Source organism: Hyla sarda, chromosome 4 (genome assembly GCF_029499605.1).
Source record: "Hyla sarda isolate aHylSar1 chromosome 4, aHylSar1.hap1, whole genome shotgun sequence".
Classification (NCBI taxonomy): domain Eukaryota; kingdom Metazoa; phylum Chordata; class Amphibia; order Anura; family Hylidae; genus Hyla; species Hyla sarda.
In genome coordinates, this window is record NC_079192.1 from 176683678 (window position 1) to 176710557 (window position 26880).

General features: G+C 42.1%; 1 protein-coding gene across 1 annotated transcript in view; it reads left to right on the top strand.

The window, feature by feature from the left end:
• RAB8B (RAB8B, member RAS oncogene family) overlaps positions 1 to 7756 on the top strand; it is a 29093-nt gene extending 21337 nt beyond the window's left edge. The window contains exons 5-8 of the mRNA XM_056572862.1: positions 661 to 750; positions 874 to 939; positions 4824 to 4874; positions 5440 to 7756. Coding sequence (XP_056428837.1) covers positions 661 to 750; positions 874 to 939; positions 4824 to 4874; positions 5440 to 5532 — 300 coding nt within the window. The 3' untranslated portion in view covers positions 5533 to 7756. The remainder of the gene's footprint in view (positions 1 to 660; positions 751 to 873; positions 940 to 4823; positions 4875 to 5439) is intronic.
• The last annotated feature ends 19124 nt before the right edge of the window (positions 7757 to 26880 follow it).

Below are 26880 nucleotides of genomic sequence, written 5' to 3' on the forward strand. Positions count from 1 at the left end.
TCACAAGTTGCCACTGGAGTCCTCTGTCTGCTGCCACCTCACTACTACATTCTGCCTGCCTGAGCTCTTACCAGGGCTGGGGACCAAGTATGAAAGTGTAAGGTTAGGTTCACACTGCGGAATCTCAGGGCAGAAAATTTCTGCCCGGAGATTCAGAGTGCGGCCAGCGCCTACTGAATCAGTCGGCGCTAGGACCGTGCGGACACTGCAGTCTCCAATAGGCTGCAATGTGTTCCGTGAGTATTTCTGCCTGAAGAATGAGCAACGCCATTCTTCAGGCTGAAATTTCCAAGCGGATTTTCCGTTCACAAATACAGAAGTGTGAATTTATGAACGGAAACCCATTCACTACACTATACATTTTAGCAAGCGGAATTTCTGCCTTTCAATTTCAAAGCTGAATTGCAGGCGGGAATTCCGTAGTGTGAACCTAGCCCAATAGTCACACATACATACACACAGCATACAAGTGAGGGTAGATGCTTTTGAGGCTACATTGATCCAGATAATTCATAAGTCATCACAAGCCAATGGTCACATACAAGCAATATATCCATCCTATAGTGGCTGTTTTTAATCTTTGCCTTACAGATATAGATGAAATTGGCTTATGAAATAATGCATGTAAAATTCAGTAAAACGTTCTTTTTTTTTTCCCAGCATGCCTCATCTGATGTTGAGCGAATGATCCTGGGTAATAAATGTGACATGAATGAGAAGAGACAAGTATCTCGGGAGAGGGGGGAAAAGGTAGGTGGTGACTTTAATCCTTTCTTCCTCCTTTACTGTGATATTACGGTGTCCCCTTTCCCCTGGCTGTTGTTTTTTTAGTCATGTGTATTTTTGTATCTCTTTTCTGGTCTTTGAACACAGCTTGCAATCGATTATGGAATCAAGTTCCTTGAAACTAGTGCAAAATCCAGCATCAACGTGGAGGAGGTAAGAGGTGATTCCTTTCAATTCCGTTTGACGGAAAGGAATCCCCTTTTAGTGAACCAAAGCTAACATACATACATATTGGACCATGACTTGTACAACCATTGCGTATATAGCACTGCCCTAATATACATGGAGGGAAGTTTTATTTTTTATTAATTTTTTTTAACTATAGTGGCTATTAAGGTATTTATATGGAATAATGATTTTTTGTGTAAATCTGTCCTTTTTAAAGTTTTCAAAGAAATAAAAGCATAAGAAAAAAAGGATACAAATACAATTAAAGTAGGTAAACAGGCAAATTGTAAACAGAGCACCATCAATTAGAGCACAGATAACATCCACTACAATGTCTCGGTACATCTGGATCCACATTGGAATGTTGCTTTAACCCCTTAATGACCAAGCCCATTTTCACCTTAAGGACCAGCCAATTTTATTTTTGCGTTTTCGTTTTTTCCTCCTCGCCTTCTAAAATCCATAACTCTTTTATATTTCCATCTACAGACCCATATAAGGGCTTGTTTTTTGCGTGGCCAATTGTACTTTTTGATGGAACCTCTCATTTTACCATAAAATGTTCGGCAACCCGCCCCCCCCCCAAATCTAAATCTAAATCTAAAATCGCCCTATTTTGACCACCTATAACTTTCATTTTTCCATATATAGGGCGGTATGAGGGCTAATTTTTTGAGCCGTCATCTGTACTTTTTTTTTAGATACCACATTTGCATATATAAAACTTTTAGATAATTTTTTATAAAAAATTTTTTTTTTTGAAAAAAGGTGACAAAAAAAGCAGCATTTTTGGACTTTTTTTTATTATGTTTACGCCATTCACCGTACGGGATCATTAACATTACATTTTGATAGTTGGACATCTACGCACGTGGCGATACCAAATATGTTTATTTAAAAAATATTTTACGTTTTTTGGGGGTAAAATGGGAAAAACGGACAATTTTCATTTTTATTGGGGGAGGGGATTTTTTCACCTTTTTTATTTTTATTTATTTATTTATTTTTAACTTTTACATTTTTCAACTTTTTTTTTTTTTTTACACTTATGTCCATAGAGGGGACTATTTATAGCAGTCCTTTGATTGCTAATACTGTGCAGTGCTATGCATAGGACACAGCACTGCTCAGTATTATCAGTGATCTTCTGCTCTGGTTTGCTCGATCGCAGACCAGAGCAGAAGACCCTGGGAGATGGCCGGAGCCAGGTGAGGGGACCTCCGGCTGTCGTGCTGGATGATCGGATCGCCGCGGCAGCGTTGCGGGCGATCCGATCATCCAATCCAAGTACCGCAATGCCGTAGATGCCGTGATCTGTATTGATCACGGCATCTGAGGGGTTAATAGCGGATAGCGATCGCGGATTCCGGCTAGCAGCCGGAACCTGCCGTGTATGACGCGAGCACTGTTCCGATGCTCGCGGTCATACACAGGACGTAAATGTACGTCCTGGTGCGGGAAGTCCCGCCAAGCCAGGACGTACATTTACGTCCGTGGTCGTGAAGGGGTTAACACCCCAAGGACAGACCCATTTTTTACTTTAATGACCAGGCTTTATTTTTTTGTGAAAAACTCCAAAATATTGTGACAAACTGGAAAATTATTATATATATTTTTTTTTGTGTACACTGTGCGGTAAAAGTGATGTTATATTTATTCTGTGGGTCAGTAAGATTATGGCGATACCCATTTTATCTAGCTTTCTATGTTCTTTTTCTGCCATTCATTTTCCAGCAGCCGTAATTTTTTAATTTTTCGTCCGACGCCATCGTGTGAGGGCTTATTTGTTTTTGTTTTTTTGCGATACGTGCTACCTTTTTGATCTTTTTTTGATTCTACTATTTGTACCAAAATTAACAAATTATTATTTTTTTTTTTTACGGCGTTCACCATGCGGGATAATTTACATTATAGTTGTATAGTACACGTCATTGGCAATACCTATTATGTACCGTACACGGGGGGACACATTTTGATCAGAGTTTTTTACCCAAATATCTTTGGTAAAATGAGGGTGCGTGTGTGTTCATGTGTATATCCCGATACACTGTTTCTGACCACACAGATGCCCCCAGGAAAGGCAGGGGGAGAGAGGACGTCGCTGCCCGCTTCTCTCCCACTGCCTTTCCTGGGGTCTAGAGCCCTGCTGCCGCCGCTTCTCTCCCCCTGGCTATCGGTGCTGCTGCCCCTTCTCTCCCCCTGGCTATCAGTGCCGCTGCCCCATTGCTGGCGCCGATAGCCAGGGGGAGAGAAGCGGCGCCGACAGACAGGGGGAGAGAAGGGGCAGCGGCACCCATTGCCAGCGCCACTGCCCTGCTGCCTCCCCCATCCCCGGTTGTATAATTACCTGTTGCCGGGGTCGGGTCCGCGCTGCTTCAGGCCTCCGGTGTGGCTATGCACTGTGAGACGCAATGACGAGTGACGTCACACGTCATTGCGCCGCGCCGTGCAGCGCATAGCAACTACACAGGGGACGCCACACCGGAGGCCTGAAGCAGCGCAGACCCAACCCCGGCAACAGGTAATTATACAACCGGGGATGGGGAGGCAACGGGGCAGCGGCGCCGGCAATGGCCCCTTCTCTCCCCCTGTCTGTCGGCGCCGCTGCCCGATTGCTGGCGCCGCTTCTCTCCCCCTGGCTATCGATAGCCAGGGGGAGAGAAGGGGCAGTGGCACCAATAGCCGGGGGGGAGAAGGGGCAGCGGCGCCGATAGCAGGGTGAGAGAAGCCGGCAGCTACGGCAGGTCTCTGCACCTGCAAAAGCCGCTGCAGTTCATTGATTTAAAATTCATTGAACTGCAGCGGCTTATTGGCGTATAACATGCACATAGACTTTAGGCTAAAAATTTTAGCCTAAACAATGCGTGTTATACGCCAATAAATACTATATGATTTGTGTTTTTGATCTTTTTTGATGATAATATAGGGCTTTTATTGGGAAAGGGGCATTTTTTTATTTTTTTAGCACTTTATACTTTTGAAGAACTTTTTATTTTTCTACAGGTTATAGTATGCTGCAATACATTTGTACGGCAGCACAGTATGATCCGATCAGCTGCACACAGTACAGCCTGTGCTATCCAGCCTGTGGCTGGATCTCACAGGCTTCCGTAACAGGCAGACAGGAGGTATAGCAACCAACAGCGACCCGCGATCGCACGCCCCTGTCAACACTATAGATGCCATGATCTGGATTGATCACGGCATCTGTGGAATTAATGCTTCTGGGACCGGCGCGATTGCGGCCCCGGCAGCTGAGGCGGGACTCCGGCTGTGATTGACAGCCGGTTCCCGCCGCCGATCTCTCGCGCCAGTGTAGGAGATCGCTAGGATGTATGCATATGTCCCACTGCACAAAAGTGTCGGGTGCTGGGAAGTATGCATACGTCCTATAGCGGGAAAGGGTTAATAAAACAAGCTTTAAAAAAAAAAAAATCATAATAAAAAAAAGTGCATAGTTTTTATAATGCAGTGTTTTTTTTTTACCAGTGTAACACAAACAGTTCATGGTTCAGAATTGTGTGTATTGCAGCCTCTCCAATACTTACCAGACATCGCTTTGTACGTTCTGTGGTACAACTCTACCTGGTGTTGCAGCTCATCCTGTTCACTTCAATCACATCCAAGCTCACTGTACATGTACTCATACAGTGCCTGGTAACCTCCCAATAAATCTCTCTAGTGGCAGCTGTAGGCTCCAGACTGTGTGAGAAGACCCTCTTATATAGATATACAAATAATAAACAGTACAGCGATGGTTCATCATTAGAGTTTTTGTCTTTAAAAAAAAAAAGAAAAAATAATTGGGGTCAGTAAGTTCATTGGCCATTAAAACTGTCATTGGTTCTTTTTTTTCCCCTTTTTTTTAGGCATTTTTCACCCTTGGTCGTGACATCATGACAAAACTCAACAGAAAAATGGTTTGTATTAGCAGAAATTTTTATTTTTTATTTCACCATTTCCAAGATTCCCTCTCCTTACAGACTGCCAAACTGTTTGGCTATGTTCACACATTGTGTTTTGGAGGCTTAAGCCTAAAAAAGGCTAAATAAAAATTGGCCGTTTTACAAGCAAAAAAAAGTGAAAGTTTGACATTCCGTCCCCGTCCCCAAATATGCATTTGGAATTCTTGGGCCACTTTTTTTTAACAACTTTATTTAAACCATTTTTTTGGTTACAGCCCTGTCTCAAAAACATCTCTTTGGGACATTTACATCCCAGATTGGGTGGCAATATATAGACATGTAACCTGTCAAAAAAAAAAAAAGTCCCTAGCACTTAAATTAACCCTTTGAATTCTATTGAATTCAGTTTGGAAAAAACTGTCATTTTTTTAAATTTTTTTTTTTTTTTAACCCCCTTCTGTCTGACCACAGTGCTCTCTGCTGACACCTCTTTCCGTGTCAGGAACTGTCTGGAATAGCTTGTATTGCAATGTATGAACATGTATGTATTAATGTCTCCAACATTGACTTTTTTCCTCAGAATGAAAGCAGCTCTCCGGGCGGTGGAGGTCCAGTAAAAATTACAGAGAAATCGGCAAAGAAAAGCAGTTTCTTTCGTTGTGTGTTACTTTGATGAACTGAAGCACAGGAAGAAGAGAAAGAGATGGACTGTGGCGCACCTGATTGAATGGCTTCTTGCCAACTGCAGGTGCTGCAAAAGGCCTCTGGGGAAATGTAAACATGCTGTTTGCTAAAGCGCCTGATACGAGACAGTTTCTGTCATGGATTTCTGGAGTGGAAGATTACAGCGGGGAGCCTTTTCCTACACACAGGAACAAGCAGACTAATGTCAATATCTTAATCCCCCCTCTTTGGCTTCATTTTGGGTAAAGGTTATTGTCTTTCTCCAAACCGATCTTATTCTGTTTCCTGTTTGGTCATTGGTTAAGGCTGTGATGCAAACAGTTTATTACAGATTTTCTTAACTGGAAGAAGCATGGTGGCCTTACTTATGTAACCATTTTACATCTGCTGTTTGCAGCCTGTGGACGTTTAGAATGTATTGGAACCAAATGTTGAAAGTGACTGTCGTGGGGTAGACCATTTTAATAAGATCAAATGTAACTATGATGTAGGGTCACTGGCAGATCCCGCACAACAGCAATGATATATGCTTTAAGCCGTTACATGTGTGAAATTTAGCCATATTGAAAAGTAAATATGATGCACATGAATAGTAATGCAGATAGGCAATGTATATTTGTTTTGTATGACTATGGATAACCCATCGGGACACTGCTTTGACCATGCATTTCTCTCTTACAAAAGTTTCTGTATAGATTTATGGCAATCGTCAGATGTGACCTCTGCATTACTGCTTCCTCACTACTCCGCTATCCCAAATTCCACTCCATGAATACACTTACAAGCTCCCTTCCCAGATGCTAGAACTTACTTACCGCCCATCATGTGATCATGTTTCAATGTTCAATCTGTCTTTGTAAGTCTTTTGTCTGCTTATATGCAGTTGCTTTCTCCTGTTGCTGTTTATTTGCTTTCAGCCTGTAGATGGCAAATTACTTAGTAGTATTAAAATATATATAATTTTTTTTTTTACTATAATCTCAAATTAGTACTTGGTAAAAACGCTGTTTTAATGAAGTTCATTGGAGCAGGAGCTAAACTGTTATCACGTGGTCCTGAGACTATCTGCAGTAGTCGAGGAACTTCCTGACCAACGTCGTGTCTTATTGGCTGCTTAGACCCTATAATGGCACGTTGATGCTAAATGTGTTTCTATACTATAGGCAGGATTGGTGTGCCACATCACTGGCCAGCTGTGGTCCTATTCACATTTCAGTGGCGCAAAACTTTTTGTTTTATCAAAAGGGAGAACAAGAAGTCATCTACAAAACACTCTCTAGTTGACAAAAACCCTGAAGAATCCTAATAGACTGCAGTATAGAGGTTCTGTTGTTGTAAGGGACTATTCTTAAGAGAAACCAAAGCTAGCTAGACTGTGATTTATACTTTTATGTGTATTTTCAGGCGGACGTGTTGCTTTTGAGATTTGTAACTTGTTACTATTCTTTTCTGTTTTATTGTTGTTGTTTTTTTTAATTGGAAGATCATTCTTGGCGAGTGACGCGATTCATGCCACAGCATAATGCATAGATCTGTGCAGTGCTTTGCTATGTCAATGCTTGATCAACTCATGTTCTTGATAGGATATATATGCACTGCCTGAAAGGATTAGGAACGAGGCCAGGGGAAACCATACTGTATTCCTGAAGAACATGTGTTCATTATAGCCCATCATCATATTCCTTGGACTGACTTTATTCTGTAGCTACAACACGATTGTATGGACTTTGTTTTCCACTCCCAATATTTTTTGTGTAGATTCTGTTCTTGCTTTTTGGGAGAGAGCCCCCTATACTGCCATTTCTCTCACCGTTCTACATAACTGAGCTTGTATGAGATAATACCTTGGGTGACATCAGTCTCTGTTGTAAATTTGAAGCTGCTGATTTTTATGTCTTAATTTTATTTTGCACGTTATTTTTGGTGATAAAAACAAACAAAAAAAATATGGCTTGAAAGTATTAATGTACTGATATGCCTGTGTTCAGAATGCATACTTTTGCTTTTTTCTGCTTTTCCGTTTTTGTGCATTTTCAGTATTTTAAGATTTTGTTCATAAATTATTAACTTCTTATGCACTGAACTGTTGCACAGTTTTCCCTTCATTTTTCTCTTTATAGGAATACACTATTTTACCGAAATACTTGTCGTCTTTCTCCCAAGATGTTGGGCAGAGCACATTCTATTAAAGTGCCATTAGTTCTTTGTGATAAGCTTTTGCTATTATCTATGTATTTGACACGGTCATAGGTTTGGTATTTGTACTGTAAATCTATTTATTTATATTTGCATTACGATTGTATGTATCAGAATTTGATCTGCCTTCCTACTCACAAAGCTAGAAGAATATATAAGGATTGTTAAATACACAACAGCAGGGGGGACTGATGTGTTGTGAAACCTTTAGTCCTGGAATCTGGATGAATCCTTTAAATGGACGACATCTTTAAAATAGCATCTTCCGGTCTGGGTATGACTGAGCACCAATGGGCAGGGATCAAGAGGCTTAAAGCATTACGGTTATTTTAAAACAACTTTTGACATGATGCTTAGACGTGTAAATGTTGTGATCACACGGGGTCTCATTCCTGAAATCAGGAGTTAGGCGCTGGGACAGCGCGGCATCATGTTCCACTCCCTGGTCAGGCGATCCGACCTAATCCCTGTATGAGTCCATGCAGAGAAAAGGTTGGATTAGACTGACAGCCGGCGAGAGAAGTGCGTGCTGCCGTACATATCGCTAATTTGTAACTCCTAATCTCAATGGACCTGGTGCAATTGCAACTTTTTACATATCTGACCCTTTGGGACTTTTTCATTGATGACCTATCTTTTGGGATAAGCCATCAGTATCTGATTGGCGCATGTCCAACTCCTAACACACTTGCCAAGCAACCATTTGTAATAACATTGCCATACACCTAATATGGGGCCAGGAGCAGACCACGCATTATGTAGTGGCTGGTCTTGGTTACAGTAGCTAAGCTGCAGTAACCTTCCATGGGTGCCTGGGTGTCGGACCCCCACCAACCAGATATTAGTGGTCTATTTTGAGGCAATTTTAAATCTGTAAATATCTTGAATTGTCAACATTCTTCTGAGATATTGGCAGATAACCAAGAAGTACTGTCAAAAAAAAAAGTATAGGAAGTACGTGTAATTCTCCTTTCTGGTGGATCCACTTCTTGATTTGGGCCAAACAACTTGTGTTTTTTTTTTTTTTTTTATATACATCCAATCTCTGCTCCATTTTTTGTAAACACAACTCGTTAAGATATGAAAACTGAGCTTTGATTTGATGTTATGGATAAATAAGATGCATTATTGTCTCATGTGGAATCCTAAATCCTTCCCACTGTGTGTAAAACCTCCCTTTGGCCAGTTTCACACTAGAACAATACAGACACAACACTCGCCCTTAAAGGGGTACTCCCGTGGAAAACTTTTTTATTTTATTTTTTAAATCAACTGGTGCCAGAAAGTTAAACAGATTTGTAAATCACTTCTTTTAAAAAATCTTAATCCTTCCAGTAATTTTTAGGGACTGTATACTAAAGAGAAATCCAAAAAATAAATGCATTTCCTCTGATGTCATGACCACAGTGCTCTCTGCTGACCTCTGCTGTCCATTTCATGAACTGTCCAGAGCAGGAAAAAATCCCCATAGCAAACATATGCTGCTCTGGACATAGAAGTGATTTACAAATCTGTTTAACTTTCTGGCACCAGTTTATTTAAAAAAAAAAAAAAAAAAAAAAAAGGGGTTCCACGGGAATACCCCTTTAACCCCTTAAGGACTGGGGTTTTTTCTGTTTTTGCATTTTCGTTTTTTTGCTCCTTGCCTTAAAAAAATCATAACTTTCAATTTTGCACCTAAAAATCCATATGATGGCTTATTTTTTGCGCCACCAATTCTACTTTGCAATGACATCAGTCATTTTGCCCAAAAATCTACGGTGAAACGGAAAACAAAATCATTGTGAAACAAAATTGAAGAAAAAACGCAGTTTTGTAACTTTTGGGGGCTTCCGTTTCCACGTAGTAAATTTTTCGGTAAAAATGACACCTTATCTTTATTCTGTAGGTCCATACGGTTAAAATGATCCCCTACTTATATAGGTTTGATTTTGACATACTTCTGGAAGAAATCATAACTTCATGCAGGAAAATTAATACATTTTAAAATTGTCATCTTCTGACCCCTATAACTTTATTTTTCCGCGTATGGGGCGGTATGAGGGCTAATTTTTTGCGCCGTGATCTGAAGTTTTTAGCGGTACCATGTTTGCATTGATGGGACTTATTGATCGCTTTTTATTCATTTTTTCATGATATAAAAAGTGACCAAAAATGCACTATTTTGGACTTTGGAATTTTTTTGTGCGTATGCCATTGACCGAGCGGTTTAATTAACGATATATTTTTTATAATTCGGACATTTCCGCATGCGGCGATACCATATATGTTTGTTTTTATTTACACTGTTTTTTTTTTTGGTTTTTTTTTATGGGAAATGGGGGGTGATTCAAACTTTTAATAGGGGAGGGGTTAAATGATCTGTATTCACTTTTTTTTTTCACTTTTTTTTTTTGCAGTGTTATAGGTCCCATAGGGACCTATAACACTGCACACACTGATCTTTCACATTGATCACTGGTTTCTCATAAGAAACCAGTGATCGATGATTCTGTCGCTTGACTGCTCATGCCTGGATCTCAGGCACTGAGCAGTCATTCGGCGATCAGACAGCGAGGAGGCAGGTAGGGGCCCTCCTGCTGTCCTGTAAGCTGTTCGGGATGCTGCGATTTCGCCACGGCTATCCCGAACAGCCCACTGAGCTAACCGGCATACTTTCACTTTAGACACGACGTTCAACTTTGAACGCCGCGTCTAAAGGGTTAATAGCGACGCGGCACCGTTGTTAGAGGCTGGGCCCGACCCACTATGACGCGGGGCCACGCCATAGATCGGGATCAGACACATGACGTTCCAGTACGTCATGTGTCCTTAACCCCTTAACGACGCAGGACGTATATTTACGTCCTGCGCCGACTCCCGCGATATGAAGCGGGATCGCGCCGCGATCCTGCATCATATCGCGTCAGTCCCGGCGCTCATCAACGGCCGGGACCCGCGGCTAATACCACACATCGCGGCGATGTGCGGTGTTAACCCTTTAGAAGCGGCTGTCAAAGCTGAACGCCGCTTCTAAAGTGAAAGTGACCCGGCTGCTCAGTTGGGCTGTTCGGGACCGCCGCAGTGAAATCGCGGCGTCCCGAACAGCTGACCGGACACCGGGAGGGCTCTTACCTGCCTCCTCGGTGTCCGATCGACGGATGACTGCTCCGTGCCTGAGATCCAGGCAGGAGCAGTCAAGCGCCGATAATGCTGATCACAGGCGTGTTAATACACGCCAGTGATCAGCATAGATCAGTGTGTGCAGTGTTATAGGTCCCTATGGGACCTATAACACTGCAAAAAAAATGTTAAAAAAAAGTGTTAATAAAGGTCATTTAACCCCTTCCCTAATAAAAGTTTGAATCACCCCCCTTTTCCCATAAAAAAAATAAAACAGTGTAAAAAAAAATAAATAAATAAACATATGTGGTATCGCCGCGTGCGTAAATGTCCGAACTATAAAAATATATCATTAATTAAACCGCACGGTCAATGGCGTACGCGCAAAAAAATTCCAAAGTCCAAAAAAGCGTATTTTGGTCACTTTTTATACTATTAAAAAAATGAATAAAAAGTGATCAAAAAGTCCGATCAAAACAAAATTCATACCGATAAAAACTTCAGATCACGGCGCAAAAAATGAGTCCTCATACCGCCCTGTACGTGGAAAAATAAAAAAGTTATAGGGGTCAGAAGATGACCTTTTTAAACGTATAAATTTTCCTGCATGTAGTTATAATTTTTTCCAGAAGTGCGAGAAAATCAAACCTATATAAGTAGGGTATCATTTTAACTGTATGGACCTACAGAATAATGATAAGGTAATTTTTACCGAAATATGCACTGAGTAGAAACGGAAGCCCCCAAAAGTTACAAAATGGCGTTTTTTTTTAAATTTTGTCGCACAATGATTTTTTTCCCGTTTCGCCGCGCATTTTTGGGTAAAATGACTAATGTCACTGCAAAGTAGAATTGGCGACGCAGAAAATAAGCCATAATATGGATTTTTTAGGTGGAAAATTGAAAGGGTTATGATTTTTAAAAGGTAAGGAGGAAAAAACAAAAGTGCAAAAACGGAAAAACCCTGAGTCCTTAAGGGGTTAAAGGGGTTATCCAGGAAAAAAAATTATTATTTATCAACTGGCTCCATAAAGTTAAACAGATTTGTAAGTTACTTCTGTAAAAAAATCTTAATCCTTTCAGTACTTATGAGCTTCTGAAGTTGAGTTGTTCTTTTCTGGAAAAAACTGCTGCCATTCAGCTAAAAACTTGTAAACTCCGGTTGTTGGCTTAAAGGGGTACTGCTGTGGAAAACTTTTTATTTTTTTAAATCAACTGGTGCCAGAAAATGTAACAGATTTGTTAATTACTTCTATTACAAAAAACTTAATCCTTCCAGTACTTATTAGCTGCTGAATACTACAGAGGAAATTTTCTTTTTGGAACACAGAGCTCTCTGCTGACATCTCTGCCCATTTTAGAAACTGTCCAGAGCAGCTGTGGGGATTTTCTCCTACTCGGGACAGTTCTTAAAATGGACACAGATGTCAGCAGAGAGCACTGTGCTCATGATTCCGAAGAGAGCTCTGTGTTGCAAAAAGAAAAGTATTTCCTCTGTAGTATTCAGCAGCTGATAAGCACTAGAAGGATTAAGATTTTTTTTTATAGAAGTATTTTACAAATCTGTTTAACTTTCTGGCACTAGTTGATGATTAAAAAAAAAAAAAAAAAAACATTTTTCCACCAGAGTACCCTTTTAAACTTTAAACATGACTATGGGATTCTACTAGGGAAATCATGTTTTATAATAAATGCCCCTTCCTGGATCCTCCCACTGCCCTATCTTCAGCAGCAGATCAGCACACAAAAAGGAGAAAGCAGCAGTTTCTGCCCAACTACCTCTCCCTGCTCGAAGAGCTTAGAAGAACTTGGTGGAACAGCTTCTTGGATTCAACTGTTAGGGGGAGATTTATCAAAACCTGTGCAGGGGAAAAGTTGCCCATAGCAACAAATCAGATCGCTTCTTTCATTTTACAGAGGCCCTGTTAAAAATGAAAGAAGCGATCTGATTGGTTGCTATGGGCAACATTTCCTCTGGACAGGTTTTGATAAATCTCCCCCTTAGTGTTTATAAATACATTCGCGTATTAATACAGAGGAGTCTAAGTCGGAAGTACAAAAATCTGTGGAGTCTGAGTTGGAACATTTATCTACCGACTACACAGCCCTGGTATATACTGTGGGAAAAATAAATTGTAGGGAATTAAAGGCCACAAAGGAAACTCCACTCTTAGTAAATCAGGGACAATGTGTTCTGCCACAGTTTTCATGCTTTTTTTTTTTTAAGAATACAGGGAATATACTTTACAATGTTGTGGATTTTCAGTGGGAAATGTGTGCTGAAACTCTATCACCTGTGGTGTTGAACCTAGTGGAATAAGTATTAGGGTGCATTCACACGTCAAAATTCGAGCAGAAAAAAATTACGTCCGAAAAATTGAAATTTCACTTTGCGAGGAATCCATGTGGAATTCGCGCGTAAAGGTGGAAGAAGGAAGGGGAGGGTTTGTGGGAGGGCCAAATCGGCCATTTTATGATTGTGCTAGTCAGAAATTAGGGCTGCAAGTGTTATATAAGCCCCAAAATGTCCCGAAAGAAATCTACAAACAAATTACAAGTTGATGTGGCTGACGAGTAAAAAAAAAAAAAAAAAAAAAGGGTGAAGTGTGGGGTGGAGAATGGGTGTCCTCCTTTTTCCATGGGCTTTCTCTTCTAAATTTTTCCGCGCAAACTCTGCGTGAATATCGCTCGAATTACGCGCAGAAACAATCTCGGGCGTAAAAATGTTTTCCCATAGACTTCAATGGAATTTTGCTAGCGGATTCCGCTTGAAGAATGAATATGCTCTTTCTTCAAGAGGAACGGAATTCCGCTCGCGGAATTTACGCTGTGTGAACAGGACAGCTGAAATTACACTGAAGTCAATGGCAGAGGAAATGGCAATTCTTTTGGAGCGGATAATTCAAGAGGAATTACTCGAGTAAATTCCTCTTGAATTCCAACGTGTGAACGGGCCCTTAGTAAAGCTAAGAGTTACTGGACGTGTAAAGCCACTTCTATTCAACAGCAGTGCAGAGTTATAGTGGATAATGATAGAGAATTGTTTTATCCTTGCGTTTGATGTTCTAAAGCTAACCATACAAATAAGTAGAGACTGATGGTTTGAGGTCACTATAACCAACCATTATATAGGACACCAGAGCTGTTTGACGGCTCCTTTAAAGGGGTACTCTTCCCCTTTGAAATGATAGGGGATAACCTGTCTGATTGCGGGGCCTGGCTGCTGGGACCTCCTGCTATCTTTGGCAAGGCACTCCATAATCCGATGCACAGAGTGAATTCCGATCTGTGCTAGATGACGTATGACCACCGCCGTCACGCCCCCTCCCATAGACATGAATGGAGGGGGTGTCCATAAACACTGCAACACCGGCCCGGAGATCCTGAGGGGTCCCAGCGGCCGAACCCCCGCGATCAGACATGCTCTATCGGCTCTTCTGTACACCATGTAAACATTAATGTCAATGTGTTATGAGTATTTGGTCCCTTAACAGGATTGTCCACATGCTCTGAAAAGTTAGGCCTTGTTCACTTCAGTGTTATGCTCCATTGTGAGGAGCACTGTGGTTGAGTCTGTCTAAATGATGGCATTTAAGCGGAGAAAAAAAAAATTGCAAGCAGTAGTTTTCTTTCTTCGCTAAAACAACCGACACCTGATGGAAACCAGACAGACCCTATTCAAAATCGATGGGACCCTGCGATAACCGTTGTGCTTTGACCTGTTCAGGAGCCGTTTGGCAGCAAAACAAAAGGACATGAAGCGGGACTAATGTGAACGTAGCCTGTTAATGCTTCCATAGCAACTCCAGAAAATGTCTGCAATTGTAGTAAGTAGATGGAGAAAAATCCATGTGGAAATGTAGAGTGAAACATTATTGAAAGGTGGTAAAAGAAGATGTCCACAATAGGTAATGCATTGTTGGCAGATTTATGCAAATACACCAAATATGTGACATTTACACCAAATACTGGCTTACATGGCATCACCATATTTTCTGGATTTTGGCACTTTTGCCACCTTGTCTGACAAGCGATTGTGGTTTAACAAAAAGGCATGTGACTTGAGATACAACACCCTGGACCAAAATTCAAGCAAACTAACAGGGGGTGTAAACAAAAGTATCTAAAGATGTGACAGATGTATCAAACTGGCTGAGCAGCTGTGATGAATCTGACATTTTTAGGGCCCTATAACACTGGCTTAGGCTGGGTCCACACTACGTTTTGTCCCATACGGGAGCGCATACGGCAGGAGGGAGCTAAAACCTCGCGCTCCCGTATGTCACCGTATGCGCTCCCGTATGCCATTCACTTCAACCACGGTTTTAGGTCCGGTTGTAAAAGCGCATACGGCACAAAAATGAGCCGACCGGACCGAACGTTTCACTCCGGTCGGCTCATTGAAGTGAATGACATACGGGAGCGCATACGGTCACATACGGGAGCGCGAGGTTTTAGCTCCCTCCTGCCTTATGCGCTCCCGTATGGGACAAAACGTAGTGTGGACCCAGCCTAATGCAGTTTCCACCATGTGAAGGAGGGCAATTCCTAGTACACCGGTACCGTATATACTCGAGTATAAGCTGAGTTTTTCAGCACGATTTTTCGTGCTGAAAACGCCCCCCTCGGCTTATACTCGAGTGAACTCTCCGCCGTCAATCCCTTCTCAGTGGTCTTCAACCTGCGGACCTCCAGATGTGGCAAAACTACAATTCCCAGCATGCCTGGTCATGCTGGGAGTTGTAGTTTTGAAACATCTGGAGGTCCGCAGGTTGAAGACCACTGCGGCCTTCGTCATCATCCAGACCCCAGAGTTTTCTACTCCCCTCACCTCGGTGGGAAGGAAGGGTGAGCTGGTCCGGACCATCTATGCTGCAGGGACCGTCCGGTGGGGAGGGTTAGTCGTTCTGGGCTATCCATTTTCACCGGGAGGCCCTCTTCTCTGCTCCAGGCCAGCCCTGGACTAGTGATGTTGCCTTGATGACGACGCACAGGGACGTCCCTGCGCACGAACCTCCCTGTACGTCGTCGTCAAGGCAACATCAGTAGTCCGGGACAAGCCCGGAACGGAGAAGAGGGCCCCCCCAGTGAAAATGGACAGCCCGGAACGACTAACCCTCCCCACCGGATGGTCTCTGCAGCATAGATGGTCCGGACCAGCTCACCCTTCCTTCCCACTGAGGGGAGGTGAGTAGAAAACTAAGGGGGGGGGGGTCTGGATGATGACGAAGGCCGGAGTGGTCTTCAACATGCGGACCTCCAGAGGTTTCAAAACTACAACTCCCAGCATGCCCGGATGCTGTCTGGGCATGCTGGGAGTTGTAGTTTTGAAACATCTGGAGGTCTGCAGGTTGAAGACCACTGAATGGGATTGACAGGCGGTGATGATGAAGGGGGGGGGGATCATGTATTTCCCACCCTAGGCTTATAGTCGAGTCAATAACTTTATTATTTTTTTTTTTTTTTTTTTTTTCCTGGGTTTTTAGGCTTATATTCGGGTTGGCCTATACTCGAGTATATACGGTAGTTGTGCAATTGACAACCATTTTTTGTTGGTTAAAACAATGTAAAAAAAAATAATTGTAGGGGCCTTATTCCTATTTGGCACATAATCATCCTATGTAATAGGGCCCTTAGACTGTCTAAAATAACACCATCTAATTTGGGCCAATGTGCTGGTCTGTACTGTACAACACTTGTTTCTTTTAATTGTACAACCTAGACGCCTATGGTGCATAATGGTGGGAAGGCTGCGCAGGCACAAGGATTACCTCCATTTACTGTGGTAAATCTGATTATTATTTATTTACACACATGTATATTTTGTCTTTAGTGTAGACAAATCTGCCCATATTTTTTCAGGAGCATGTACCTGAGGTTACAAAAACTCCATTCACTTCATTGGTCCATTAGCAGAGTTGATGAGACTTTTAGGTACGAAATCCACATCTAAATCCTCATATAATCTCTGAACTCCGTCATGTTAATGGAGCCCTATGACTGATGTGTAGATAAAGGTGGGGAATTGTGTAGAACGCTCCTGCTGTCAAAGGACGGACTCAAAATGCCATGGTTGCACAGGACAATATATTGAAATGTTTGTCCTAAAACATTTCAATAAATTGTCCTGTGCAACCATGGCATTTTGAGTCCAGCGCTCTACACAATGCCCCACCTTTATCTACCCATTCTTCCTCTACCATTCCGCACCCTACGGGATACGGATAGGGGAGATAGAGCTACACACTGCATCCACTCCTCTCCACAGTGTTGGGCTTACACCGTTGCATCCTCTCAGCAGGTCGGTACAGCACATTAGGTGAGGTGGTGGGTCCCTCTTTTCTATCCCACGACAACATACGAGAGAGCGCCCCGTTTTTTTTTTTGTCTTTCTCCTGTTATCTACTATGACGTTTTATACTTCAAACATACGGCTTGCGCACATGGGGGTGAATGATTGATTTTTTTTGTTTTACACCTTTTAATTTGTGTGGTGGCAATGTGTACAGTGCCGCAGAATCCTGTTGAATTCAATGGGACTCTGCTGCAGCAGAATATCCATGCGGGATTGCAATGTGGAATCCGGCAAGGAAATTCTGCAGTGTAAACATGGGCATAAAACCTGTTGCTATGGGCAACTGGTCAGCTTTTCATCTGCACACGTTTTGATAAATCTTCCCATTTGAGTCAAGCTTCTGCCGAACAAAGTCCAGGTAAATGGAGGGAGAACAGGTTTGCACCCTTCCCCATTTATCCATTTGTTATACAATAGCCGTGTGCTTGAATTTACCAGGTCTGTTGATTTCTTTCCATCAGGTCTTTACTGCTTTGACACTAATGGACCAGTGATGTATCGGCTCATTCTTTATCTACAAGGACATTCTCCTATACTAGTATCCTTTACACCAGCCATTTATTGACCATTTTCTTCTTTATGTAACTTCTGGGCAGAAATTACTTGCACATCATGCCACCATACATTTCATTTTGGTAGATAAAAAGGAAAATATAGGATTCAGCTAGAAGTTCCGCCATACAACTCATTTCCACTTGGGATTATGATATATATTTTTGTTAGGAACATCTAGACAAGGTCAGCTTTGGCTTGGGGGCCATAGAAGCATTTCCCTGACCCTGACAGTGAGGCAGTAAGAACCGGTCAATAAGAATCTGTTGTGTATGTGGGGGCAGATTTACAATAAATATACCCTGAGCATTTTTTGTTTGTGCTCTATAATGTAATGTATAAGGGGGAAGTGCAACAGGAGGCAGTATCATTACTTTGCACTGTATATTATATATGTGCATGGAAACAAATCTTAAAAATTCTTTTATTTTTATTTATTTTTTTATTGTTGACCGTGTGAGGCAAAATGTGCATTGAGTAGTTTTGTTAATGTTGTGGAAGCAGCTTATGTAATCAATTTGTTTAGTTTTTTTGTAATGCATACCCCAAAAGCGATGGTTTATGTGACATATCGTATATACTCGAGTATAAGCCGAGTTTTTCAGCACAATTTTTTGTGCTGAAAACACCCCCCTCGGCTTATACTTGAGTGAACTCTCCGCCCTCAGTGGTATTCATCCTGCGGACCTCCAGATGTTTCAAAACTACAACTCCCAGCATGCCCGGACAGCCATCGGCTGTCCGGGCATGCTGGGAGTTGTAGTTTTGAAACAGCTGGAGGTCCACAGGTTGAAGACCACTGCCCGGGCCTTCGTCATCATCCAGCCCCCCCTCCCCCCTTTAGTTTTGTACTCACCGCTGGTCCGGGCCATCTGTGCTGCAGGACCGTCCGGTGGGGAGGGATAGTCGGTCCCGGCCGATGGCTGTCCGGGCATGCTGGGAGTTGTAGTTTTGGAACATCTGGAGGTCCGCAGGTTGAAGACCACAGTTAAATCAGACATTGACAAGCGATGATGATGAAGGGGGTGGTGTGGGATGATGACAGGGTAATGATGAAGGGGGAGATGATGACAGGGTGATGATGAAGGGGGGTGGGATGATTACAGGGGGGGGATGATGACAGGGTGATGATGATGATGGTGTTAATGACGGGGGTCTGGATGATGACGGGGGATGATGTATTTCCCACCCTAGGCTTATAGTCGAGTCAATAACTTTTCCTGGGTTTTTGGGGTGAAATTAGGGGCTTCGGCTTATATTCGGTCGGCTTATACTCGAGTATATACGGTAAGCTGTTTATGGAGCATAATGTACAGTCACCACTCACTGGATTATATAGGAGCTATCGGGATGTACGAGCACCTCGATCCTCAACAGCTCCTTAAAGTGTGTCCCTTTCCATTTCATGTAATGATTGAATGTAAATTACTATTATTATTTTATTCATTTTGGTGAGGTAAATGTTATTTCTGCAAAATTAATAAATATTCTGGGATTTTATTTGCTTTTATGGGCAAAGTTTTGCCACTTCTCTTGTTGTAAAATTCCTATAGTTCCCTGAAAATTACAATCTGTATGTTTTATACCTGTAAAATATATATATATATATATATATATATTCTGCAATGTATTCAGTTTCACAAGACTTCAATATATGTTAAACAAGACCTTGTATCTGGAGTGGAACATTACTACAGATAGTGAATGTAGGGCGGGCACCTTAAAATGACACCTTATCTTTATTCTGTAGGTTCATGCGGTTATAAGGATACCTAATTTATATAGGTTTTATTTTACTACCTAAAACAAATTAACACTACTTGCACCAAAATTAGTATGTTCAAAATTGTCATCTTCTGACCCCTATAGCTTTCACATTTTTCCATATACAGGGATGTATGAGGGCTTTGTGCGTGCCAGCCGTTGCGGTGTTGGTGTCCGCCCCCGGGGTGGAGGTCGCAGGTTCCGGTTCGCTGGACTCCGTTGACCTACCCAAACCCCCCCCCCCCCCCCCTCTGCGTCACTGCCGGCGGATAGATCTCGCAAGTGTGTGGCGACTCGATGCACACGTGGTACGAGAGTGGCGTGCGTGAGGCTTGGGCGCCTTGTTTGCAGTGTAAGGGGTTGTCCGGTGCTGCCATTCCAGTGCTCTCCCCACTGTTTGGACACAGTAAGGCTATGTCATCTTGTCTCTACTACTCTACTGGGGCCGGAGGATTGGGCTGGAGTGTTGTCATAACTAAAAGTATGTAGTCTGAATGGCTGAGGGAGCGATTACATGACGGGAAGAGGACACTTGAATCTATGCTGGAGCTATTGTGGACTTTGTATGACGACCTTTCTGATTCCCATCTAAAGTCTTTCAACTGGTCTATTTGATGTCAAATGGAGGACAGGGCCACGTGCAGTGGACACTCATGTTCTCTTGCCACCAAGGAGGAGGGGGGACAATTTTTTTCTTTTTCCTTTTCTTCCTCTCTTTTGCTCTCCCTAGGCTAATATGACAAAAAAATTTATGTGGAATGTTATGGGTATGGGGATCGAATAAAACGATGCGGCGTTCGACCAAATAACAAGACACCTCCCAGCAATAGTTTCCTTGGGGGAGATCCACCTAACAAGTGAAACGGTGTAGAAAGTTAGGAAGAGGTGGGCTCTCAGGACTATCACACGGTTTGTTTGGGATATTCTGTGGGAGTCTCCGTATTCATCCATAACAGGGTCAATTTTACACTGAAATCGAAATTTCTAACTTTAAATCTAGCTTTAAGTTTTCTTCACTGCTTAAAGGGGTACTCCACTGAAAAAAAAATTATTCCTAAATCAACTGGTGCCAGAAAGTTAAACAGATTTGTAAATGACTTCCATTAAAATTTCTTAATCCCTCTAGCACTTATCAGCTGCTGTACTCTACAGAGGAAGTTCTTTTCTTTTTCAATTTCCTTTCTGTCTGACCACAGTGCTCTCTGCTGACACCTCTGTCCATGTCAGGAGCTGTCCAGAGTAGAAGCAAATCCCCATAGCAAAACTCTCCTGCTCTGGACAGTTCCTGACATGGACAGAGGTGTCAACAGAGCACTGTGGTGAGACAGAAAGGAAATTCAAAAAGAAAAGAACTTCGAAATAATTTACAAATCTGTTTAACTTTAGTGGCACCAGTTGATTTAAAAAAATAAAAAAAAGACACCTGATCTCTCTCTCCAAGCTGGCCCCAATCACATGTCCACAAAACTCCTTCCCCAGCTTTAGTCACTACTCATTTAATTTGCTTATGCAGTCCACCAGCTACTGGACACTTCATGTAATTGCAGGATAATACCAAAAAACAATCCCAGGGGGTTTACATGTGTAATGCAAAAGTAGTAATGATGTAATTGTGCTGCTTGCATCAATCCATAGGTTTCCCTTTAAAAAGAGGTCAAGCCAACAAATTTAAGATGCTGCAGGGGTAATAAAAGGGGTTAATTAAACTTTTTAAATAAAAATCACATGGGGAGGTCCAATGCTGAATACCTGTCAATCAGCTGGCTGAGGAGGCTGCTTCCTACTTGCATGCAATGCATTGAAGAAAGTGCTGTGACTCCTCCAGCCACAATTGATCAGGAGAGTAGGACATTACCTACTATTGATGACCTATCCTGAGAATAGGCCATCAGTTTTGAAAGGCCATGATGGTAGGATAGGTCATCAATAAAAAAAAGTCCTAGAAAACCACTTTACATTGGAAATCCATGCTTACATAGAGTAAATGTATCATTGTAGCATCAGTACTGTAATCATTGAAATCATTACAGCTAGTTTCAATTAGGATTCTTCCTTCTCAAATGCATGTTGCCTGGCTGCATGATTACCACTAGATGGCGCTAGTAGCACATTTTTATTATGTTTTAGATCCTACATCTGTTTCTCTCCATTGTTTGCTCCTGTCTTTATGAACTTCTTGTTACCTTCCTAAGGTGAAAATGTGTGTGACATGATAAATCAGTAAACTTTTTTTTTATTTTGCAAATTACAGTATAATAATTATACAGTATTAAAATTAATAATGCTCTCATACAGTGCCATAATAATCCTGCCATATATAACCCACTTAATCCTTCCATCTAGTTTTCATATAAAATGCAGTATCCAGGTGTTTAACAAAAAGCCATGTGACCCTTATATTTTGCCATGTGTCTTAAACTGCGAGGTATACATTTTTGTTATACACAATAGCTTAGTTGACTACACTTTAGTATATAGCTAAATAGCGGACACAGTTAAGCAGACACAAAAACGCGGTGTGAACCTACCCTTAGAAATATTTATTTTTATTATAATAAATCCAGTGAGCTTTTTTTCAAAGGGTGGCCATAGTGTTTAAAGGGATAGTCTGGTGAAAAACAACTTATCCCCTATCCACAGGATAGAAAATAAGTGTTTGATCATGGGGTCCGACTGATGGGACCCCGGCGATCTGCCCAGCACCTTGGCTCTTTGAGAGGAGTGCGTGCTACAGATAGCTCACAGCTACAGACTGCTGTCATCAGGCATCTCTGGTGTTCCCATAGAAATGAATAAAGTTTATTCTACCAGACAGCTGGGGTGCGGGGTAGGAGATCCCGGGGATCCCCTCCCCCATGATCAAAAACAGTGGATAGGGAATAAATTGTATTTCGCTGGATTACCCCTTTACTGGTGCCAGAAAGTTAAACAGATTTGTAAATTACTTCTATTAAAAAATCTTCATCCTTCCAATAGTTATTAGCTGCTGAATACTACAGAGGAAATGGTTTTCTTTTTGGAACACAGTGCTCTCTGCTGACATCTCTATCCATTTTAGGAACTGTCCAGAGCAGCATATGTTTGCTATGGCGATTTTTTCCTACTCTGGACAGTTCCTAAAATGGATAGAGATGTCAGCAGAGAGCACTGTGCTCATGATGTCAGCAGAGAGCTCTGTGTTCCAAAAATAAAATTTCCTCTGTAGTATTCAGCAGCTAATAAGTACTGGAAGGATTAATATTTTTTAATAGAAGTCATTTACAAATCTGTTTAACTTTCTGGCACCAGTTGATTTAAAAAAAAAAAAAAAGGTTTCCACCGGAGTACCCCTTTAACCTCTTCACAACTGCCAACACAGCGCAGGTCCTTAGTCTGCAGCAACATTTAGCAAGAGCAGGTTGGGTGCCTGGCTGTACCCTGATAAGAAGATATATGTGGCTTTGATGTATACCTATGTTTACTATGTATACTGTATGTCATGAACAGAGGCTGAATAAGCTCTGAAAGTAACTAATATCATGACAGGAGGTTGTACTGTAGGTCTTGTACTGTAACTATGTACCCAGGGAATATACTGTATATATTATCTATAAAAAGAAAAATTGCAAATATAAGTAAGATATCAAATTATTATAAAAAATAAATAAATAAAATAAAATAAAAAAAAAGCATGGCAGCCTGGTAGGACTAAAATACACAAAAGTTTACTCACCTCTGCCAGTTAAGTGCATGCACACTGGGCTGCCTTGGTCCCTCTGTTTATGTACCCTAATGATACGCTCACCCCCAATCCCCACTTGATGATATTCTGAATCCACTGCAGCCAATCACTGAGGCTGGAGCAGGTCTGGAACATCATCAGGAGTACATAGGCTCTATAGTAAACCATAGGACCAGTGCTGGACAGTGCTGAATGTAAGTAGTATAACAAATATTGTGCGTGAACTGTACAGGAGGAGAAACATCATGATGGCAGCAGGATAGCAGAGTTACTGTATCATCTGTAATTAAACATATTCATCCAAAACGTCATTAAATGCATGGGGAATAGAGCCTAGGGGCACAGACTGCACCGTATTAACAGTTCCACCATGTAGGTAAATATTTGTTTGCTTTTATAAGACAAGCCTGCTACCTAGGCTGTTGTTGGTTTTGTTCATTTTTAGAATACCCCTTTTTAAAGAATAAAGAATGATACATAAAAATATATGATGCAGCATGGGGCTCAGATTTTCTACGTTTTCTATCTGTCATCTGCCTCTGACCTTTTGGATCATTGACCATATTTACACCCATAGCAATATCTAAATTATACTTACTACAAGAGCTTACATGAAATAGATGAGCTTGTGTATTACCTCCATATACATTCCACAAAATAGTGAAATCAGTTCTCAAATAATACCAAAATACACCACTAAGGTTATGTTCACATGGTGGAATGTCTGCACGAAAAATTTCCATGTGGACATTCCACCAACAGCAGACATTTCACTGACCGCTCAGAAATGCACCATCTCATAGACAGTAATGCGTCTCCATGCAGACTCTGCAGAAAGAAAAGACGTCTCTTCTTTCTGTGGACTCAGAAATTCGGATTTCCGTGCCAGAAACATCTGCTACTGAAATTCTGTTGTGTGCACAGTGCAGTGGAATCCCATTGAAATCAATGGGACTCTGCTGCAGAGGAATGTCCGTGCAGAATATTTCTGCGGAATTCTGCATGAAAATTTCATTGTGAGAACATAGCCATATACTGTGTGGTTCCAGGGCTAATTTTAACCTTTTAGTAAGTAAAGATCTTGTGCAATGTGCCTGTTAATTGAATCTGAGCAATGGAATGCTTTTTTTGCTCCACTCTCAGGTTGTTCCTGGTATTGCAGCTTGTCCCATTCACTTGGGATGAGATGCAGCACTGGTATTCAATGAGGCTGCAGAACTTGCATTAGCACTAGAGATGAGCGAACTTACAGTAAATTCGATTCGTCACGAACTTCTCGGCTTGACAGTTGATGACTTATCCTGCATAAATTGGTTCAGCTTTCAGGTGCTCCGGTGGGCTGGAAAAGGTGGATACAGTCCTAGGAGACTCTTTCCTAGGAATGTATCCACCTTTTCCAGCCCACCGGAGCACCTGAAAGCTGAACTAATTTATGCAGGATAAGTCATCAACTGCCGTGCCGAGAAGTTCATGACGAATCGAATTTACTGTAAGTTCGCTCATCTCTAATTAGCACCATAGCTGTTCAACTAGGGTGTTGGGAAACTTACCTGATCAAACTAATGTTGGTGACTTATCCTCAGGATAGACCCATGGGGGGAGATTTATCAAAAACTGTGCAGAGGAAGAGTGGTGCAGTTGCCCATGGCAACCAGATTGCTTCTTTAATTTTTAAAGAGACCAGTGAAAAATGAAAAAAGCAATCTGACAATTTTCTTTTTAATTTACTTTTGCTTACATGTGACCTATTTATCAGATATTTGCACGACCTTGCTAAATAAATCACACGTAAGCAAAACCCGGGAAACCTGCTTACAAAAGCATTTTTTAACCTCTTCAGGACGTGGGGCGTATGCATACGCCCTGCATCCTGAGTCCTTAAGGATGTAGGGCATATGCATACGCCAGTGGGACTCCGGTCCCCGCCGCTAGCCGGTTGGAGACTGGACCGGGATGCCTGCTGGAATCATTCAGCAGGCATCCCTACACATCGCCGAGGGGGGTCCTGAGAACCCCCATGTCGGCGATCGCAGAAAATCGCATGTCAATTCAGACATGCGATTTTCTGCTATTCCGGGCTGATCGGGTCTCTGGTGACCTGATCGCCTGGAAAATAGGGATGATTGGAGCTGTCAGCCCTGATCATCCTGAGGGATAGGAGCGAGGTCGCAGTGCTGCGATCTCCTCCCAGCCATGGAAACAACCCCCCCCCCCCCCCCCCCCCGCTCTGCCCAAACCCCCCCCCCCCCCCCCGCTCTGCCCACCCCTGAATGTCGGGCAGAACGGAGGGAGAAGATGGAGGCCTGTACCTGAAAAGAAGATGGCGTGGGAACCTCTGATCACCGGAGACATCCAGCGGAGATCACATCGCAGCAGGTAGGGAGGCGACGGTGGGGGGGAGTTAGGTGGCAATAAAGCGATCTTCACTTCGGCCTTCCTAGTGGTTGCCAAACTGCAACTCCCAGCATGCCCAGACAGCCAAAGGCTGTCTGGGCATGCTGGGAGTTGTAGTTTTGCAACATCTGGAGGGTCACAGTTTGGTGACCACTGTTACAGTGGTGCCCAAATGGTAGCCCTCCAGATGTTGGCAAACTACAACTCTCAGCATGCCTAGACTGCCCAGGCATGCTGGGAGTTGTAGTTCTGTAACATGTGTCCCTTTAGATTTTGCAATTTTCATGAAAATTTTGAAAATTGCTGCTCTACTTTGAAGCCCTCTAATTTTTTCAAAAAGTAAAAATATGTCCATTTTATGATGCCAACATATAAATATATAATAAAAATAAAATGTATTTGGAATATCCATTTTCCTTACAAGTAGAGAGCTTCAAAGTTAGAAAAATGCTAAATGTTCAAAATTTTCATGAAATTTGGGGATTTTTCACCAAAAAAGGATGCAAGTAACACCAAAAATTTACCACCAAAATAAAGTAGAATATGTCACGAAAAAACTCTCAGAATCAGAATATTCGGTAAAAGCATCTTAGAGTTATTAATGCTTAAAGCGACGGTGGTCAGAATTGCGAAAAAGGGCTCAGTCCTTAAGGTGAAAAAGGGCTGCGTCCTTAAGGGGTTAATGCAGAAAATGTTTCCCTTATGTTAATAGCTGAAGTTCTTTATCTACCCTTTATTACCAGTAGAGTTGCTAGAGAGTGGCGGGGAGGGGGGGGTTGTACCACATCCGGTGACACCCTGACTGGCCTGCCTGGCACTAAATAGCTGCACTCCAACTATCCCACTACAACCCATCCACCCTCCTCAGAAATAAAATAAAAATGAAAAACATACTATGCCGCACCATGAATATCTGTACTCTGGAGGCTTTTTTGTTTAATGTTGAGCCTGCATTTTGTGACGTTGGTGGGCGGAGTCTTGCGTCGCTGCGCTGAGGCCGGAGTTTACGTCAGGAAGGAAGACAGCGCAGCACCAACAGGCACATAAACAATAGTGAAGCCACAAAAAAACGGCTTGGTACATTACCCACCCCACAATGTGCATTCTTTTTTTTTTTTTAGGAAAAATTTTTGTACCACATATGGGCTATTTACGTAAAAAAATTTGAGTAAAAATTCTTACACAGTTAGTGTGCCTTATTCTATTTTAGCACAACATTATGTGTATTTTCAACCTTAAAATTATTAGAGTTT